General features: G+C 45.6%; 1 protein-coding gene across 1 annotated transcript in view; it reads left to right on the forward strand.

Moving 5' to 3' along the window:
* The window catches only part of LOC122371425 (protein amalgam-like), a 50,560-nt gene extending 42,074 nt beyond the window's left edge, over window positions 1–8,486 (forward strand). The window contains exons 4-5 of the mRNA XM_043347756.1: window positions 4,416–4,513; window positions 7,433–8,486. Of these exons, the coding sequence (XP_043203691.1) occupies window positions 4,416–4,513; window positions 7,433–7,560 (226 nt within the window). The 3' untranslated portion in view covers window positions 7,561–8,486. The remainder of the gene's footprint in view (window positions 1–4,415; window positions 4,514–7,432) is intronic.
* The last annotated feature ends 13,478 nt before the right edge of the window (window positions 8,487–21,964 follow it).

Genomic DNA, 21,964 nt, shown 5'->3' on the forward strand with positions numbered 1-21,964 from the left:
TGCAACCAATAATCACTAAATCATCCACTCCCACAGCACCACTTCTCAGCCATAGACAACTTGGGACGTTATTTTTCAAAGAATTGCTCGGAACAGACGTCAGACGACTAATCTTTAAACAAACCACCCGACTTTATTTTGTTTACGCTTCGACATAATGGCTGTTTGCTCTATAAACTCGCTCCAGTCCATCTTCTGCCAGCCTGTTGTGGTCCCATTAAAAGTGAACAAACTTCCCCCGAGGATAAAAACTCGGGTGATCCCGCTCGCTCGGCGGCGCAGCAGAGAACTCCAGCCGCGTAACCAGGCTCGTGACACCTCCGCGGCTGTTCAGAACGCCGCCGTCCACCTGCCGATGCGTTGATTACAGGCGATAGGAGCCAATCACGGGCGATCGGTAGCCACCCCGCCCCTCCCCCGCCCCCCGCGTGGGTGATTATCGCCAGGTGCGTGTGTCCAGCGCCGATGGCGACGGACCGCCGGCGGCACGGGAGGCGCACAGTGGGTGCCGGGCGGCGACAGGAAAACCGCATTACGGCCGCGCGCGGGGCGCTGGCTCTGGTCCCCGGAGAGGGGCGACGGTGACAGCGGGAGACTGATCGGCGCCGCTGACTAACGTCGAACCCGACAGAGTCGATAGCCAGCGCCGGCAGGCTGATGTCGATACCGACAGTGACAGGCTGTTGTAGGAACAGGCAGACTGCTCAGCGGGCTAAAGTAAATAGCAGACACCGGCGTGTGTCTAACATTGGCGTTCTACTACAGTCAACGCGGCAATTCTAAAAAAAAAACTCCTGACAAACGCGCAATGGACTGTTAAAACCTGGCGTTTGATCTTTGATGTATGAGCGTCAAATGGCGCATTTCAACGCTGGTGAGACTTCATTATGCATTGGCTAAATTGCGCCCTGCCATAGAATGTGAAATGCGTGGAGTGCGATAGCACGCTATCATCATTGCAAATAATTAGAAGGTGTCATAGCGCGATGCGTCGTAAAGCTGTATTACCGGGAGCGCGTAAATAATAAATTTGTATTTTGACATTTGACCTGAGCGACATGTGTCTTTTCAATAGCTGAGGAACAGCCTGACAGCTTTGTAAATTGTATCACCTAAGCCGCCTTATACGGACATACCTTCGGCCACGCTCGATGCTGATGGCCAATGGCCATGTTCGTTCCCTGTCCAAACGTTCCCATAGGGCCGGCACTGACTGCCCGACAACACGACGAGAGAGTCAGCTCGCTTAGACCGATCAGTCTTCTTAACGTATTATATAAGTTAATCACAAAGATGCTGGCTACCCGGATGCGTTGTGTTATAGAAAAATTAATTAATCCAGACCAAACAGGGTTTATTAAAGGTCGCTACATTGGCGAGAACGTCCGTCTAATTATAGATACACTACAAGCAGCCAATGCAAAACAACTCGCTGGATTAATTGTGTTTTGCGACTGGAAACAGGCGTATGATACAGTAAATTGGAAGTTTTTGAAGCAAGCACTTGTAAAATATGGTTTTGGTTCAAAAATGAGAAAGTGGATAGATATCATTTACGATGAAAGAACTGGATCTCCATGCACAGCACAAGTGCAAATCAATGGGCATTTATCACAACATTATAGAATAGAAAGAGGTCTAAGGCAAGGATGTCCCCTCAGTTGCTATCTATTTTTGTTAAGTATAGAACCGCTAGCCGAAATGATTAGACAGAACGAGAACGTAAAAGGCCTCACAGTAAACGACACCGAATTAAAGATTTCATCCTACGCAGACGATACAACTTTGATATTGAACGCCTCCCCGCAGTCCCTGAGAGAATGTATGAGATGCATAAATTCGTTTCAAGAAGCATCTGGACTCATTCTGAATAACAGCAAAACCCAAGCAGTTTGGATAGGTGCCAATGCGGGCAGAAGTGATTCAATTTGCCCAGAAATAGAGATTCAATGGACAAATCAGCCAGTTGAATATCTGGGCATCAAACTGAATGCGACTGGTACTGACCTGCCTGAGCTAAACTACCCTGACAAAATATCTAGGCTGAGACAGAAGTTAAATCCTTGGCAGTCTCGTGGATTGACCGCATATGGTAAGATTCATCTTCTCAGGTCAGAGGCCTTATCACAATTAGTGTACACTATGACTTTAATGGAAAAACCTAATCGACAGCAGCTGAAACAAATTGATACCATTATGTTTAAGTTTATTTGGAAGAATAAGCGAGATAAGATTAAGCGTAGTATTCTAAAATCTAGTCATGGTAAGGGTGGTTTAAAAGTACCAGACCCGTCACTTCAGGCAGATAGTTTAAAAACTGTGTGGATAAAAAAGGCGTTGGACGAAAACTGCGATGCCAAGTGGAAGTCTGTTATGAAGGATAAGCTATTCCTTACGGACAATGTATCTATTTTCCGGTGTGACATGTCACAACAGCAAGCTCTGCAACATTTTGAGAGTCGCTTTTGGGCTGAAGTGTTTTCAACTTGGACTGGCTGTCAGCAGCAGAGCGTTCGTTCGGCTTCGGAGGCTTTATCTACAGTATTATGGAAAAACAAGAATATGTGCCTAGAAAGTAAAAAAGTCTTACCTGTTAAAAAACTTATAGAGCGAGGTGTCATAAGAATAGAAGACCTGTATCACAATGGCGAGAGACGGCTCATGACTGCTGTTGAACTTAGTGGGAAGTATCGAATAGCGAACTTCTTGATATGGCAAGCAATATTGAGATCAATACCTCGTACAATAACTGATTTAATAACACAAAAGCGACCACGTAGAAGCATGTCACCAAAAGTCTTTGAAGAGCTTGCATCACAGCAAAAGCCAGCAAAATGGGCGTATAAAAAAACTTTTGCAACAGTTTGAGTCAGGGCAAATGTCCATACAACAAAGGAGATGGCGAACAGAGATGAATGGTGAACCACTCGATTGGAAGACAATATATAACCACGTGTACTCTATCACTGATGATTTCGAACTACGCTGGTTTCAATATCAACTACTGCAAAGAATTCTTCCAACGAACCGGTTGCTTTATTTATACCGATTGGTTGACAGCGATGAATGCGTTTTCTGCCCAGGTACAAAAGAAAGTATTACACATAGCTTTTGGGACTGCCGTCTTAGCAAGCCGTTTTGGGCTCAGATTAGATCACTTCTCGGCCTAAGGGGGGTGCTCAGTCTTAAAACAATAATTACAGGGGTTTATCGTCGGCGAGAAGATATTCCAACGAGCGCCATAATGCATTGTGTGTTATTGGCCAAAAGATTTATATGGCGTGCCCGAAAGGCAGCTCAGCCCCCACACATCCGCGGGTTCATCCTAGCGTTTAGTGGGTACATTCGTGTGGAGAGGTTCGTGGCATTAGTTAATGGAAGGATGGACGAATTTCTGGCGAAGTGGTCTAATGTGATGGACAGAGTGGGTGTAGGTTGACTACAAGAAGACCGGCCCCCGCCCCTAACCCATCCGGGATAACCCGTCGACCGGCCCTTGCAATGTCGCAGGGCCGGTTGGCCGGCCGGGCCTGCGGCGCGCCGCTCAAGCGAGCCGGCGCGTCGCAGGCCCGGCCGGTGACAGGGGCGCTGCCCCGTGGCATGTGGGACGCGGGGCGGCGCGGGCGGGGGTGCGGCGTGCATTGCATGATTGTCTGTTTTGTGTTGTATTCATGGTGTGGTATCATCTGCCAATAAATTAAAAAAAAAAAAAAAACACGACGAGAGAGGGACGAGAAGGCGAGGAAGCGAGGGACGAGACAGGGATTCCACGCGCAGCGTCAGACCACCGATCACGCCTAGTTTATATGCAGATGCGTTCACTCAGTATGCAGATGGCAGCGACAAAAGTCTTATCCTTCCTGTCGCTGTCCCCCAAAGAACTCGGCTATCGGCGAATCATCGGCAAACTCGGCAGGATGCTGACGGTGGAGGGTAGATTGGTGTTTTGTCTGTATGACTTTGTAGTCTAGTCATCAGTCAACAATCTGAAGCAACAGGTATACAAATTGTGCCACGGAGAAAAATCAGACTTGGACTAGCGATGATCAGCACCGTTAGAACTGGTTGTAAAAATATGTGTAGGTGGATAGTCACTCTCGCGATATGCATCGTGCGCAGACAATAAAAGGAAATATCTAGAAATAACATCATCAGCTATATGATGCTTCATTTTGGTTTCTTACAAACGAATACCCGACAATATTCTTTCCATTTCAGAGCTCAACTGATTCCTCTTATCCATGATCTATTGATTTAGCTGTATAACGAGCTAACCCACTTTTTCGGAGTTCGGATCCTTTTTATATCTATCTTCATGTTCAAGTTCATATTCCCCCAAAATGTGTGTTCCTCTTGTCTCTTGCATTAGGCGTCTACATTTGTCACCATTTTATCTGTTGTTTTCTGTGTTCCAGGCTGCATATCACCGGTGTGGTGGACAGCGACTCCGGAGTCTACACATGCTCCCCGGTCGGCATCGACCCCGTGTCTGCCGTGCTGCACGTCATCAACGGTACGTCATCGGCGTCAACATCGTCATCAGCGACAACAACACAACACTGCTCAGCGACAATGCACCGGATCCGAAATGCACTGTCACGGAGTGCACGATCTGCGCTGACATTTCCAGTTATGGGTGGATTTGGATGCTTTGCTTTTATTGTTATTTGATCTGAAACCAACCACACTGCTGTGACTGACCTTAGTGGCCTATGCCCCTTTGTTCTAGCAACACAAAACTATTTCTGTTTTTCTCAGAACCCTCCTTAATCTGGACCAAACACTGTTCTTAATCCAGGTTATTTGCGAGCGTGCTATCCTGCCAGCGCTGAGGTATTTTCGCTCACCTACTTACCGGGGCCGCATAGATCAGTAGTTTATGTGAGCCCCATCGGGCGCGGGCATGCCTTTAGCGGCGAGGGCGCGTTCGCTCGCTTTACGGGCCTTTCTGTATAGGGTTGGGGAGGCGATGACTCCTCCCGAGAGACCGAGCGTGTGCCACCACCGGCAGCGGCGCAGGAAAAGTTGGCCGATAACCCCTCGTCCTTTGACCTGTCGACCCTCCCTGCTTGCAAGAAACATTGTGAGACCCCAGACTTCCTGGTCGGCCGCCAAATTTATCGCCCAGACTGTTCGAATATTGATCATCCATGCAATCGATCACATGCACGGCTCGCAGTTCACTTCACATATTTATCAGATTGAAGAATGGACGATGAAAATCGATGTGAATGTCTGGGGAGTGCGTTTCTGCTGTGCGTTACGATTTTCGAAGTGCTGTTTGGTACGGCAGCAATCACAAGCAATAAGGTCGACGGACGTCAGCAGTTTCAACTGAGCCGACAGTTCTCGGCGGATCATCATGAGGTCGAAGCAATCGTTTAATGTCCAAAGCGTGCCGTTTCGATTTACGAGGCGTTCTAAAACGCACTTAAATCTCACAACCGGTGCAATACTTCCGAGAACGAACTCACACACCCACAAAAGTCGCCATCCGATGGCAAGATATGGGAGCGAGCGCTTACTCGGCAACTGGGTCGGTCGTTCCCTTTTGTAACTGCGTGGGCGACTCGTAACGACACCGTCGTAGCGGCGCTGGCGACCCTACTCTGCCCAAAAAGAATTGTCGAACGCGCCACTGAACGACAGTGTTTGTCTCTCGGCGGAGGTCGGCGCGGAGCTCCATTAACGCAGGACGGACCAATCGCGACGCCGGCCGGCCGCCGCTAAAGCCTGTCGGCTTAGCGAGGTCCGGCTCGGCCCCAGCGGCTCACGGCTCATCTGTGGTCTGGCCGCGGCCCGCCAGGTTAGCTGGCCGGCTCGGTAGGACGCGAATGAACGCGGCCGGCTCGGCACTAACGCGGCTCGACGGTTAGTTGGACGTAATTTGACCCGTCTGGCAGGCATCCTGACATTCAGGATGTGAAATACGAACACCTCGAGACAAATGATGCGGACATGGCAGACGATATCGATGAAAGATATAGTTTTCGTTCACTTAGCGTGTTGGGCAGGTCACTAAAATGAGCATGTATGTGCATCTAAACTACCTATATTAAAACGTTACATTGCTGCAACAACTAAAATCGTTATGGAATACCAATGCCTATTTTTCCAAATGTGTCGATGTTTGGGCGTCATCACAAGCAAAAATGGCTTTAAGAATATCTCTAAGTAAGCGAAATGTATTGACATCTCTTCCCAGCACATGGACCTAACACCACTCTCACACAATAACTCTCTCTATTAGGCGTAGGTGCAGGGGATTTTTTTGCGGCCAGTTAGACTTTTTGATTTTTTCCACCTCGAACATTTTCCACCCCATCCTGGCTGCCTCAGTTCAACTCGTTCCTACCCGACCTCACCCGACTCATCCCTTTTGGCCCGTTCCGAACCGAACCGTCTCCGCTCAGTGCCTGTTTTCGGACCGTCTAGAGGGAAAGGTACTCCTTCTGGCGCAGGAAGCACTTTGTCTGTCGTGGAAGCACTCGGTCTGAGAGCACACCGTCGTCTAACGCAAAAAGCATAGACAGTCTAAGACAGTCTAAGGCAGGAACGCTCCGTCTGCCGCGGGCCCCTCCTTCTAACCCCTGCAGCACTCCGTCTAACTCCGACAAATGAGTCTAACTCCGACAGCACTCTGTCTTTCTTAGTCAGGTGGCACCCTGTCTAATTTCGGTAGCTCTATTTCTAACTCCGGAAGCACTCTGTCAAATTTCGGAAACACTCTAACTAATTCCGGTGGCACTCAGTTTAACGTGGGTGGCACTCTGTCCGCCCAGCCAATAATGTCCGACCGGGTGTCATTTCTCTTCTGATGCCCCGCTGCAGCCGGCGCCAGCTCATAAATGTTTCGTCGCAGATGAACGAGCCCTGATTGCCGCGATCGTTACGCGGCTGGAATCGGCTCCAAAACGACCGGCAATGCATTGTGGGCGACTGACGCCGAATGCCGTATGGTCAGAACTGATATTGGAACGTTTGTTCTCTGTGCCGGAGAAGTTCTCCAACTTAGGTATTTGTGCACATCCGGCAATACAGATCACAATGAGAGGTGGTCTGCAGCGCAGCTGTTAACACTATAAAGAAACTGTTGTTGATATGATGGCTAAAAATAGAAAACGTTTTGCCATGAGCACACACGGCTGATGAGAGGACAATGGACCTTGGGACAATGAGAGAAGCCAGCAATCGTTTCGCAAATAATCTTGTAGCTTTAAAAATAGCCCGTCATTTCTAGAAGAAAGCAATACATGAGCAAGTGAAATAAACATTGTATCTTGTTATCTGCTTTACTTATACATTTCACTCATATATCTACGCATTGTATTCACTGTTCACAAATGATAATATGTAACAAGTCATAGACTAACAGCCTCCGCTGCTGCTATAACTCAATGGCCTAACGTCTCATCATTGCTCTCTGTTTCAGGTGAGCACCCGGCAGCGATGCAGCACAACTCCGCCAGATGCCGGCAGTGCGGCGGCTCTCCCCTGCTGGTGCTGGAGCTGGTGCTGCTGATGGTGTTGGTGCTGGTGAGCCACTCGATCCGCCGGTGAAACTGCGCCCAGGCCACCGGAGTGCGCAGTCAGCGGTCAGATCATGAGATGTGACAGTCCAAGTGACGGGACACTAGAGGACGGAGTGAAACATTGATCAGTGACGCAGTGACCGCAGCGCAATGACTGCAGCGGAGTGAGCAGTGAACTCGAGTGGGCGCTCCATTGGTCAACGGGCCGCTGACGTAATTATGACGTAACAGTCACGGCAGGGATGTCTGCGCCCGGTCCCTGCCGAGTGCCCTCTACAGCTATAGAAACTAGCTTATACATACGAAGCCCATTACACTCACTGAGCCATGCAAGTCTCCTGCGCTCCACGATATGTGCTGAATCTGCCATAAAACCTGATTACAAAGAAGGCGGACAACTGATACTCGAGCTCCGCTGTCCTGTTAATGTGCTGTTTGGTGTTCGGAGAAACTGTGGATCGTGAGAGATTGTGGAAGAGTGTGTTGCGAAATTCGAAAATGAACTAACGTACTGTGGTGATTGACTGCTCTCCCGTACTTTCGAGCCCTTCCCCACCCTGAGTCCGGAATGGTGAGAACTGGCAGTATGGTTCGATCGACTGAGAAGAAGCGTGGGCTGCCCTTTGAGCGCTCCGGTGGGGACAACTGGGCCGGCAATGGGAGGAAGCCGTGAACTCGGAGTTACGGCTGGTCTTACTATGTAGATAACTGAGACGCGCGGTGGGTAATAAGTGAGTGACTCAGCAGGTCTGGTCGGGAGAGACACGAGACAGTAGGCAACTGATGAGAAGTCGGTGAACATTCTACTGGGAGACAAATGCAAGGCAGCAGGAAGCGTTCTGTGTATGGCAGTGGTCGGCAGGTCATTCGGGGTCGTGCCCCCTTTTTGGGCGCCAGGCAAGGCCATTACCCCCACCTACCAGACCCCATTGCTGACACATTTAAGTTTACTGAAATTCCATACCGTCCTGGAACTCTTTGGGTATTTGTGCATTTCCAATGCATCAAATTTAAAACATGACACTTCCTCCACAAAAAATTTAATGCCTATATCCCAGTAGCGGCGGAACACCTTCAATTAAGGGGGAGGGCCGAGGGGGGAGCACTGCCGACTTTTGGTCCCATTCTTTCCATGCAACGCCCATAGGGCTAATGTTAAAATGCAAAAATCAAAGGGTGCACGGTGCCCCGGTGCCCTCCCCGTTCCGCCGCCTATGCTATATCCCATTTAACCCTTGTACGTATAGGGGCGGCGGGTGGTTTTTCGTTAAAAGCTCTTGTAAAAGGCATAGGATCACGACCAAATTGTACCCTCGAGCCCATCATTTTTTTTTTCACCAGCCCGGAAAATATCATGACCTGAGACCAGTTTTACCAACAGAAAAATAACCGCCTGCCGGAATTTTTGCCTCAAGACCGCTTCACATACGCGATACCGTAAACGCGATGGGCTCGTAAGCGGATAGGGCTTTACCGTTTACGCTCCATATGTGAAACGATCTTTAGGCAAAAATTCCGGCAGGCGGCTATTTTTCTGTTGGTAAAACTGGCCTCTGGATCCATAATGACCGTTGGCTTATGAGCTTTTTCTGGAGATCATCTTGAGCCATAAAATCTCACTTCAAGAAGTTATAGCGGGTCCCGATTTTCTCGACACTTATCATTGGCCTCTTGAATGAGACGGAATGACCAAGGACCTTAAAAAGGGGCAGCAGCGGCTTCCTATGGTCACGGGTAGCACGCTCGTCTTTTTTTATGCACAGCTCCATATCAGAGTCCGAGAGGCCGCGGGGTCCGATCGACTCCTCCCCCTTACGTTAGCGGCTGTTGAAACGCCAACAGACGGGCGACGGTTAAAAGTTGCAGCTGCTTTTGAACGACTGTACGGAGGGGTGAGATGGTGAGGCGAGCAGGTACGTGAAAATTGGTATCTAATCAATAGAGTGCTGTGCCTTTGGCCTGGGCTAATCTTTGAACCCTGGGATGCAACAGTCACGATGGCTCCATCACTGGAGCTACAAACTCTAAAAAGATAGGCTTTCTCAGAATCCCTCATTACCCCCACCGAAAGGGCTCCATTACCCCCAAAGGGGGCATGCCCCACCATTTGCCGACCCCTGGTGTATGGCGACTCGTGAGGCATCAGGACGCAATATGCAGAGAGACACTGACAGCATTAAGCATTCTGCGATGCGGTACTCGTGTGGCAGCGGCGAGTGCTGATGCATGCTCCTGAGACAGCAGTCAGCGTTCCGCTTATAGACCCGGATGCTCCACTGTATCCCAGAACGAACAGCGGGGGCCGCGCCATGTGCTGACATCGGCAACAATGGCAGATTGTGTATGTGTTCCGTATATATGCGTCAATGTAAAGTGGAAATCAATGGTATTTGTGGTATGGAAAATGGACAGAATTATGCTATAAGGACGCCGCCAAGTATGGATTCGGCAAACACTCGGCCGTCCTTAAATAGACTGAAAGTGTGCAATATGAAAAGTTAGATGTCAAATGAGACACGGTGTATGCAATGTATGTAAACAACATAAATACCCAGTGCAGTTTATCTATGACCGTCGCTAAATGAGAAATGCAAAACGCAACAAATAAACCAGAACGATGCATTGGCAAAATTGATTCATCTGCAGAAAATTTGTTTCTTTGCTTTCAGTGGAAGCGATTAGCACAAAGTTTTCACTTTGAAACTTGAAACTTGTTATTTTGTATGATAGAAGTGAATTTGAAATATTCCGTCAAATGTCAGGTTTTCAAGTTGATACGCATATCTTCCTCATCGATGGTTGTCCTTAACTACAATGTTGTTTCTCTGCTCTTGTTTAGAGGTTGGCTTAATTTCTATTTAGTCTCTGTTTTCGAAAATTTGAATAAACTTAGACCTTTCAATTGTTGAAAATGAGCAACTACATTTCCTTGTAAAATAGAATATTTTCACTAAGAAGAAAAACAGCCACAACACAGCATTACTTTCGTCGATCATAAATAACAATGTCGCTATAATTACAATTGTATGATATGTGTACGAGTATTGTGTATCGTAATAAAGTGACCGTTGCAAGTAACGAATGATGCGCAATGCGTGGAAGTTTTTGACGAATGCAATGGGGATTGGTCAGTGTGCGATGTGCGAAAGCCAGAAATGTGTTTGTTGTCTGTTGATTTGTGCCCAGAAAATTATGAGAACATGAGAGAGAATGAAATACAGCCACCCTATGTGAACTTTGTTTGTGCTATTATTGCCGTTAAGGACACCAATTAACCTGATTTTATCAAGATGTGGAGAAAATACTTGTCACACTTCATTTTCAAATCGACCTGCTACTTCATATAGGTACTGAGAAATGGTTAGTTCACCAGCAAACTAGTCATAAAATACTCAAAGTAGTCTGAATGGAAGTCTGATTCCGGCGTAAAGACAAACGTCCGCCATCCGTAAGCTATTGGATCTGGCCCGCTGTTTTATTACTGCGGTAGACCACACAAGGCATTTTCAGAGGCTGAGACAAATGAGCGAAATAAATAATAAAGGAGTTCCATTGCTGATAAATGCAAGTACGCTGCAATTGACTGGCTTGATGTCAAATACAATACAGTTTCCGGCACATGATGCTATAATGAACTCTTGTTTTCTTTCTGTAAATATTTTTCCCGTCCTGTTCGCTCTACATCTCCATTCTCCATGTCTTTTTCTATTTATCTCTCTTCTTCACTCTCTCTCTCTCTCTCTCTCTCTCTCTCTCTCTCTCTCTCTCTCTCTCTCTCTCTCTCTCTCTCTCTCTCTCTCTCCCTCTCTCTCTCTCTCTCTCTCTCTCTCTCTCTCTCTCTCTCTTTCTCTCTTTCTCTTTCTCTTTCTCTTTCTCTTCCTCTCGCTCTCCGTCTCTCTATATCTGTCGCTTTCTCTCTCTTATTTGTTGCATAGTTTGATTTTATCTGTTGATGTTTCCTGAAGTACAATGAAGAGGTTTCGTGTGGCTCTGAACGAGCCATCAAGACGGCCTGCTGGGCGGAAAATCAGCACCGGGACCGAATACAATAATTTCTGGCGGCCCGTTAGCAGAATAAATCAAGAATCAAGAATCAAGAATCAAGAGTCAAGAATTCAGTTTCATGAATATCGCTATCGACATCCGCTTTGTTGTAAGCGATAACTCATAACGAATTAACAAATGCAGAAACCAATAAGGCGATGATAAATAAAACATTTCTTCCAATACGATGCCGGATAATTAAATAAAGACATAAACATACGGTGGCTGCATTTGACATGACACGAGCGTCGCATCCAATTAATATCGCGGGTTTTTGGTGTAAGGGAGAGTGAGGTAATTTGGCCGGTGGTGTAAATTGGCCGCCCCTACCTGTACGAAAGCTGATAAAAGTGAATGAAATAACTTTAGTCTCTATTCATTTGTCATCGGCAGAACTAACTCGAGAACAAATGTCAAAACATTCCCCCTCTTAGTTTTATTCAAAATTAATAAAAGGTGAATTACGTTAGAAAATGGTAACTTTTACTTCCGTTTAAAAATTTGTATAACATGTAGTATTTGGGCTGTAAACGAATTCGAACATTATAGCGCCATTTTTGAGGGTGTTCAGCGGTTCCAAGAGCAATTTCATCTAGTTCTGTACAGCCATGACGACTTTATAGACAAAAATTTTCAGAATGGCAATGTGGGGTTATTTGGCCGGGGCTAGCGGGGCAACTTGGCCGGTGCGCTCGGAGTCACTATGCTGGGTCGGCAGAGTTGTCATGGTCAACTATACCATAAAGGACATAATTCATGACCAACTTTGACTACCTTGATGCCATATTTCCTATTGGACAGCTGTAAGGGCATGTGACGTCATCAAAGGTCACCTAACGCTTTTTTACTAATAAATACTTACAGTAAAAAGATACAGCCGTGCAAATGGTCTCATTGTGTTCAACTCGTCAAGGCGCATCGAATGATATACATGATGACCTTGAACTCACGTAACCTTGAGGTCAAGCGACCTGAGGTAACGTGACCTGAAGCCAACCTTGATCTTGACCTTGACCTTGACCTCTCGAGGTCAACACATACATGTTTCGATGCGAAATGACGAGAGAATTACGATGGTACTTTTAGTTTTGGCCTAACTTGATTATTTCAAAAGTTATTCGTAAAAAACTGTCATCGCATCTAGAGCCGCTATTTTGACTATTTTCGACCCCTGTGACGGCTGAGTCAACCTCCAAAATGCTTCAAATGCGTCGTAGGACAAGCGTCATTGCTGAATGTGAAGCTGACTTGCCTATAACAAAAATCATGGCCTCAAAGTAACACCGGCCAAATTGCCCCACACCCCCGGCCAAATAACCCTGCTAGTGGGGTAATTTGGCCGCTTTGCAGACCTTTCTAATACGCCACAATTTCAATATAAGTAGTTACTCAATCATTTCAAGCTTACAGTCCAAGGAAGTAAAATGTATGCCACACCTGTCAGCGTTGAGAAAATGCAGAAATGTGTTGTCGATTTTTAGTTACATCGTTTTCTAAAAAAAGCGGCCAAATTACCCCACTCTCCCCTATCCGTTCAGGGCAAACTAATGCTATAAAAAATGGCTGTCATTGGTAAACAAAACCTTCATTGCTTTTATCTTTTTAGAAAAGCATAAATGTACGGATAGTTTCACTGTTCACATATGGCCAACGGTAGCCTAACATCAAACATGCGAAATGAAGAATCAGAATCGAAAATGTTGTAACGAAAAAAGAAAAGAGGGTCATTAAGATTGCAGTATGGAAGGTGAAATAAGACCGACAGCTATTCTCTCCTGTTGATTATGAATGTTATCAAGCTTGTGAGAAGTATACGGAACGTCTTTATAAAAAGCGAAGAAAAAATGAAAGAACTTGTAGACTTAAATTCTAGTTTTAATTTAAATATATCGTCTGGCAAAAAAAAAAAACATAAGCTCAAATGTGCCGCCGCTGAAACGTACGGCACTAATAAATTCATCCTTTGAGAACAATTTTTTGACTTCTTCTTTTGTCTTCCCATCAACAATTAGGTATCTTATCTTATACATTCCTATATCTGTATTCATCTATGGCAAGCATATTTAATGAAATCCTAATTAACCTTTTGCGTTCCTGCCTCCCGATATTGTTTTGGGATTACCACGCAGGTAAACGACGCGGAATCAGTACAGGTAATCAGGCGCCATGGGAGGGCAGAGCCTTATCAAGATCCAGGAACGCGGCGCCGGCTTGTTTGCCATTCAGGGGGCCGTGTGCGTTCGGTTCATTTGCGCAGTCGCCAATGGGCCGACATTAATGAACACTGAGGTACTGGGTGTATAGTCCAGCGATCTATGCTTGATAAATTACTGATGGACACAAACTGGCAGAGAACGCGGCAATCTATAGCTCTTCAGCCTCTGGGCAGGCAGTAGCAAACACGGAAATACCATAGCAGTATGATAAAAATAATTTCAGTGGTTCGCTGGTTTTGTAAAATCAAACCTGTCGAGTACCTAACAATAAAACCATTCTTTTTGCAACTCATAAGTCTTCTTTAATAAGAAGGTCGGGGACTTTTCTGAAAAGGGATTATTGTTGCACGCATCAATGATATCACCAATCAATGCATACGTAGATAAAAGTTAAAATCAGGGTGTATTTACCCACGTAGTGCGCCTATATGTAGGGGAAACCCGGGAGGTATGGGCCCCCTGGAGGTATGGGCCATCGCAGTTCTGAAGAAGTGCTGCGTATTTTTACACATTTGACGGCATTAACTGGTAGCAGCCATTCCGTTATAGATCCCACGTCGTTTTCAAAATCTTCCTCAGTCTTCTTTGGCAATGAGCGGCGATAAAGCGTTTTTGCCCTCTTCGAGTAAAATGCGGTACATACCGAAAATTCGTGACAAATTTGAACCAGGCTCGTTTTATGATTTCAGACTATCGCTAACATAAAGTTTAAAGCATGCAAATTTAGACTGGATAGACAATTTGAAACTTTCTTGCAAGATTATGAGCTGAGATGCTGCGCACATTCTGGCGTCCTAACCGGGAGGTTCGGGCCACCTACCCCTGGTGATTCTAAATAAATAAAAAGATGCTTTCATTGAATGTCCCCGTCAATAAGTTTTATTTTTGTCGCGCAAGATCGAAAATTTAACTTCAAATTTCATTCGAACAGAAAAATATTATTGATCTTATTTCATGGTGCATGATTGTTGAGTTTTTAAAATTACATATGGGCCCAAGTGACCTCCATGAAGTAAGCTGTTGGCCGCTTATGCGGTTCCTGGGCTCGAAGAGAGATCAATGTAGATACCAGCTAGGAGTATTATTCTCATTGTCGAGAAAAGAATATGAAACATGGCACCGGCCCATACCTCCCGGGCCATGGCCCATACCTCCCGGTGTATTTTGATGGATCGAAAAAGCACATGATTTATGAAAAGTTTTCTGGAGACAAAATAGTTGGGCCCAGATGCCTAATATCAGGCACACGTTGCAGGCGAAAGGCAATTTCACGTACACAGAGTGAAAAACCGGGTCTAGCCACTGCCCACTGGAAGCAAATTGCCTATGCACAAAACCGGCCCATACCTCCCGGGTCTCCCCTATATACATATAAAGTACCTACGTTTTTCAATGAACGCCCCATTAACCCGCGCCCCGTTGGGCTCTGCCGAGCAACGCGCCCCGTTGGGGGGGCATTTTGGCCCCCCCCTAAGATCTCGAGAACCACGCAACCTAGCGACAAGCGGCAAACGGTGTTGGATAGCCCTATCAGGGAACTACCTTGTGACCCAATTTTATTGACCTAGGTCAAACCGATGACGTCACAGGTCAGGTCAAAGGTCCAATTTTCACCGTTTACAGGCATTTCAAGAAATGCGTTGTAAAATCGAGTAAAATGCATTTCATTGAAAATCATCGATGGAGAAATGTTCTTCAAACACATATTTTGCTATTTGAGGTCACTGATACCAGGTCAGGTCACAGAGGTCAGGTCACGGGGGGGGGGTCACAATATGAAAGTGTCGTGTGATGCATGTTTTATGGTCCATTTTACATGACAAATGCGATTATGTGGGTCAGAGAGCGTTTGGGGCCAGCTTAGGTCACGTTTTGGTCAAGGTCAGGTCAAGGTCAGGTCAAGGTCAGGTCAGATTAGGTCAAATTTCAAAGTTAATATTTTTGCATAAAATGGGTATCGAATCGATGCAGCTCGTCACGGGGAGTTCAATGATGGTCTTTGTTTTGCCGTACGTGGTCTAGAATCGCTAAAAATTGAATTCAAAAATTTGACGTCATCATTTTTGAACAGTTTTTCGCTATAACTTGGCCAAAAAACGAGATATCAATCTGAAATATGGTGTGTATATAGAAGAGGGCAGGGACTATCACATATATTCCGTTTTTTCGAAATTCGGAAAAAAATTTGGATTTTTTTTGTTTTTCTAAAAAAATCAAATTTTAGATTTTTTTTGGTCAAAACCCCAAAATTTTGAAAATCCGAGATAGCAGTTTTGTAGCGCCGCGTTTTGTCTACTAGACCATATAAAGCACTTTGAAATTGCTTGATAACTGTAGATTTGGTGAGCGTTTCAAGATTTCATGTTTTTTGCTCATTTTTGCTCGAACATGACCTCAGTTTGACCTCAATAACTCCTGACCTAAGGTGACCTAAGACTTGAAATTTGGTGTGAAGGTGTCAAATTGATGCCTGGGAAGGTACTGAAAATTTGGCGGCGCTGTGCGCCGCCGTTTTCTTGCTATTCAGGAATAACCACAGGGGGGCCAAAATGCCCCCCCCCAACGGGGCGAGGGTTAATTAAAATTGTTTTGATGCTGTCGTTGAAAAGTGATCCTTCTCCACCTCCCACCATAGCACTGCTTGATAGAAGAGTCGAGTTGTTAATGCTAAATATAGTTAATGAGTGCCAGTTATAGCTACAAATACTTTGGCTAGGTAAGCTCTATATTATATGGCTTATAGATTCACAAATAATTGGAGTCGATTGTTGCTTGCAGTCAAAAATAAATAAATGAACAATGCCACACATTTTTGATTAATATCAATAACAAGTACCAACCCAAAGTCATGCCATAAACAGATTGCATAATAGCCGTTTACACGACGGGCTATCCGGCGAGTGCACCTAATTTGACCAAATCTGCACCTCATCTCTTTTACAGCAAATATCTTTGTTTTATGAATTTATTTCAGTGTTTTAATCGATGATGCTCTCTGATAATATATGACAAAGCAGAGATGTAAGCAATTAGTGCAGCCCTAGCTGATAGCTACTAAGAGACACACTGAACCTAATTTGACCAAATCTGCACCTAATCTGTACCAAATGTGCACCAAATGTGTACCAGATGGCCGTCGTGAAAACAGTTAATGTATACCGCATGCCAACGTTGCTACTTGCTAATAAGGTAAAAACAAAAATCAGACGGATTTTTTCCCTCATATGAGCTCATATGCCCTGCAATGAGCATAAAGACATAACGGAATGACGGAAGGACATATATTCAGAGAGTAGCTAGGAGCTTCCGGAGTCCGGGGTCAAATAAGATTGCACAACAAACTAAACTCCGAATTTGAACGAGCATAACCATTTGACGATTGTGCGATGGTATACTGCTCACAGGTTTGCGCCACGACAACGATAATAATGCACATCATCCAGTAACGTCACTATTACGGTCCAATGACGCCACTATCACAGTCCAGTGGCGTCACCACCGACCTCGATGCGGAAGCCTAGCCTTGCTGCCGTCAAAGTGTGGCTCATATAGCCGAAGGGCCGTGACACGGGTCAGTGCCACTCGCTAGTTAGTGTCACGCTACTGCGACTCGGTGCAGCCCACCCCAGCCTCCAGCCCACGCCCCGTCCCCTTCACCTACCCCCCCCCCCCCTCCTCCCCCACCCGCCCGGCCCCACCGAGACGGCACGAGGTGCCGGCGGAAACAGCCGCCGAAATTCCAAGTTCGGTGCAACAGCACCGACACACGCGATCGCACGGTCAGAACCAAGGTGGTGAGATGTGGTTCTAACTTCTGAGGTATGCTTCTGTTATTGAGGTTAGGTTAGGTGACCTTGATACCACAGGTATCAAGGTGAACTTTGAAGGCCTTTCAGCTTTGAAAATATGGACGCTTGGTGCGTTTAGAAGTTATTTTAGCCACTACTATCAGCAAACGATAAAAAACTTTGGAAAAATATGTATATAGGTTACCATCAGATAGACTTCTGCAGAGGCGCTAAGCGTCAGACGTTTAATGAGTATGCAAGGCTTAGGTATTGGCATGACTTTGAAGTAGGTATCACATGCCTACGTGTTTGATATGAACAGTTATTTTGATATTTTATGACAGATAGCCATTTCTCCTGAACTGAAATTTCAATCAACGAAAAGATTGATCATGCACCTGTAAAGCACAGCAGAAAATCGTTTCGTTAGTAGCGCACATTTCTCGGATTAAGTGGGCGAGTTCCTCTCAACATCGCCCACCAATCAAATTTAACCCTCTTGTCCAGGCTTTTACGAGTAACCAAGTCCACATGCAGCAGCAATAAATGTCGTCAAAGAATGATAACCAATAAACCAGAAGAGGTTTAACTTATCTCGTAAATATTGGAATGTCTTATAAATTGCAAGAGAATGCCCATGAAATAAGAAATGAAAAATAATTGCTGGCGTTCGAAGCAACAACCAAGCCTAAAGGCAGGGCCAGAATGGTCAGGAGACCTATATTCAAATATTTCCTTATTTAGACGACAGGCAACAGGCAGAGTCCCGAGAAGTCCTTCAATCATACCTACATATGTGATGGGATAAAGCATCATCCCTCTGACAGATTATTGTTATGTCAAATACTGTTATCTTTTGTCACCGTTATTTGTCATCGCGCATATATGGTGGAATGCGGATCAAGAGCTCCCTAAACATTCTGAGTATGTTTTTGGCAATCGTATTGCGGAGCATGACAATAGCCGTGTTCACGACGGGCTATCCGGCGAGTGCACCTAATTTGACCAAGTCTGCACCTAATCTCTTTTACAGCAAATATCTTTATTTTATGAATTCATTTCAGTGTTTTAATCGATGATGCTCTCTGTAAATATGACAAAGCAGGCATATAAGCAATTAGTGCAGCCCTAGCTGATAGCTAATAAGAGACACACTGAACCTAATTTGACCAAATCTGCACTTATCTGTACCAGATATGCACCAAATGTGTACCAGATGGCCGTCGTGAAAACGGCTAATAAGTCAAATTGATAAAGAGCGCTGTTATGAAGACTTTGGACAATGCTCGTCAAAGGAAGTTTATCAGTTGATGCGCCCGGATTCATGAACGATGTAGAACGCTGGTACTGTTTACCCTGGTATTGGTTTATGCCTGCTGGTAACAGATTTTCGTTTACATCGGTGCTTCGATGTTCTAGTGATGGTGCTATTTATATCGGTACTGCATGGTGGTGGTACTCTATACATCGGTGCACTTTGATAGTGCTGACGTTTACACATGGGTCGGTTCTGGTAATGGTGAAGTTTCCGCCGGTGTTCTGGTAGTGATGGTGATGGTGCTGTTGGTGCTGACAGCCGCACACTGGCTGCTATAAGTCTCCGAAACATGTCTGACGTTACTGAGATCAGTCGACCCGCCCAGTTGAGGCCTGTCAGCCTTTTTCCGCAGTCTATTGCCGACTTTAATTGGGAGTTGAACTCAGTGTGTTGGACTGCACGCAGTTCGGAAGGCTTGGCCAAGTGTGATAAGACAGCTATCCTAACTTTCTTTCACGTCTGTCGACTTTCTTACTAAAATTTCTTCAACGGACTGTGTTCATTTTTAGCAACACCTATAAGTACTCCCTTTGGACCTCCGATACTGAAAATTTAGCTTTACCTCAAAGGGCACAGGAGCACTGACATCATCGCCTATTTAAACTGGAACGTATGCTCATGTGCCCCAATTGATTATCCATAGTAATAGCTAACGACCCATTTAGGCGTTTTATGGGGCCATTTTCGAACAGGTTAATGAGCGCAGCTATTGGAACCGAGGTTGTGGTGAGGGAGACTTGTTGCTGACAAAGGATTCTTTAGCATTCTTTAGCATATGATTATTCAAATATTCCGCTGGGATTTAATGTCCCAGGCAGCTAGAGCCTTTGGGGGTAATAGCTGTCGGCATTTCAATGCGCATGAACCTTCTATGTGACGTCATGGTATGTCCGCTGTAGCTCTGCACTTCAGGTAACGTCATACCTTTCCGCTATAGAGTTGCAATTTTGATGCATGATTTATCAAAGATTTGGTACGGAATACGGATCATACTACTAACCCGCGCCCCGTAGGGCTATCGGCGGGAGATCTCGGAAATTTACCGACCGATTTTCAAAATTCAAACGGCGTTCGATAGCCCCATCGGGTAACTACCTTTTGACCAAATTTCATTGACCTAGGTCAAACCGATGACGTCACAGGTCAGGTCAAAGGTCGGATTTTCACCGTTCACAGGCATTTCAATGTGCTGTGAAATCGAGTAAATTGGTAAGTTATTGAAAAACATCGCTGGTACATTGTTCTTCAAACACATTCTTTGATATCTAAGGTCACTGATACAGGTCAGGTCACAAAGGTCAGGTCACCTGGGGTCACAATATGAAAGTGTCGTGTGATACATGTTTTATGGTCCATTTTACATGACAAATGCGATTATGTGGGTCAGGCAGCCTTTGGGGCCAGCTTAGGTCACGTTTTAGTGAAGGTCAGTTCAAGGTCAGGTCAAATTAGGTCAAATTTCAAAGTTGATTTTTTTATTTGCATAAAATGGGTATCGGTTCAATGCAGCTCGTCACGGGGAGTCTAATGGTGGTCTTTGTTCTGTCGTACGTGGTCTAGAACTGCCAAAAATTGAGTTTGAAAATTTGAAGTCATCATTTTGGAACAGTTTTTTCGCTATAACTTAGCCAAAAAACGAGATATCGATCTGAAACTTGGTATGTAGATAGAAAACGGTAGGTACTATCATATATACCTATTCAGAGTTTTTCGAAACTCAAATAACTATTAGGATTTTTTGGCTAATTTATCAAAAAAAAAAATGCTTTTTTGATTTGTGGGGGTTAAAACTCAATAATTTCAAAAATCCGAGATTGCAGTTTTGTAACCCTGTTAATTCTACACCTTTTATGTGTGGCTTTTTTTGTATCTTCAAAGCTGTAGGCCTGACAGCTCTTCTCGCGAAGGTCTTTTTCGGTCGAAAATGGCAGAACATGACGTCATTCTGACGTCATTTGTGGCCAACCTGTCCTAGCCTCTGGAAATTTTTTGTCACAATGTGTAAAATTGATGCCCAGAGGCCGGGGTCCTGATAGTTTGGTGGCGATATCTCCAGCCGTTTAGGAGATATCGAGGGAAAAGGACAGGGGGGAGGCCGTTTCGGCCCCCCCCCCCTACGGGGGCGCGGGCTAACTGTACTTTGCTAAGGAGCATTGTTCCCATTAGGTACATATAACTATGTAGAAGCAGAAAAAAGTATTGCGCATCGGACTACCAGATTGGTGGCACATGCACATTGCACATACCAACTGTGGTCATAAGTAGGTATTCGCGGCCTTTCAATTGACGTGTAATTGTTTGCTGCACACGACCGCTAGATTTTTCGTGCAATCAGTCCAGAAGTCATGTCAGGTGAAGAAAGAACACGTAAGTGATGTAAACCGGGAGTTGGCGATCCACCACATTACTGGAATGCCCGCCCATGGCTGTATGCATAGTACATAATGCGACAGCTGCCAGCCGTCACCGAAAATTATAATAGGCTTCCGTCACCTTATGGCTCCATATAGGACTGGCCCGGTTTCGATGTGAATGCCTGTTTTAGTTAAGTATTCGAAGCAAAGTATGACTTTTAAACCATATGTGGTTTATGAAGACACCGTCACCAGATTGCGCTGCGGCTATGCCCGCTGCATCGGCTGTTGCTACAGTTTATTGGTCACCAATGCCAGGAAGTCCAGCAGCCTTGTCGAGGGTAACTTACATCAACCAACCATAAACATTAGCGCACTTTGGATGACATAACTTGACATAACCCCTTGGGCAGTATGCATACCGCCCAAAAACTCGGGCAGTTTGCATACTACCCGCTTCTTGTCTTTAACCCTCGCCGGACCTATTGGTTTTCTACATACGCGCCGGCCGAGGGGGGGGGGCGGGTACGACCCCCCCCTCGCCGTTTCGCCCCTGGTGGAGATAGCGCGTCGCGGAAAAAACGAGCGTGTGCGCCGTTACGAGACGCAGAGATTGGTACCCGATTTTAAGGTCCTAGGTCAACCGGTGACCTCTGAGGTCAGGTCAAGTGCCCCAGGGTACGGTTCAGTTTTTGGTGAATAACTTCGCAAA

Source organism: Amphibalanus amphitrite, unplaced genomic scaffold, assembly GCF_019059575.1.
Source record: "Amphibalanus amphitrite isolate SeventyFive unplaced genomic scaffold, NRLGWU_Aamphi_draft 001242F_arrow, whole genome shotgun sequence".
NCBI lineage: Eukaryota > Metazoa > Arthropoda > Thecostraca > Balanomorpha > Balanidae > Amphibalanus > Amphibalanus amphitrite.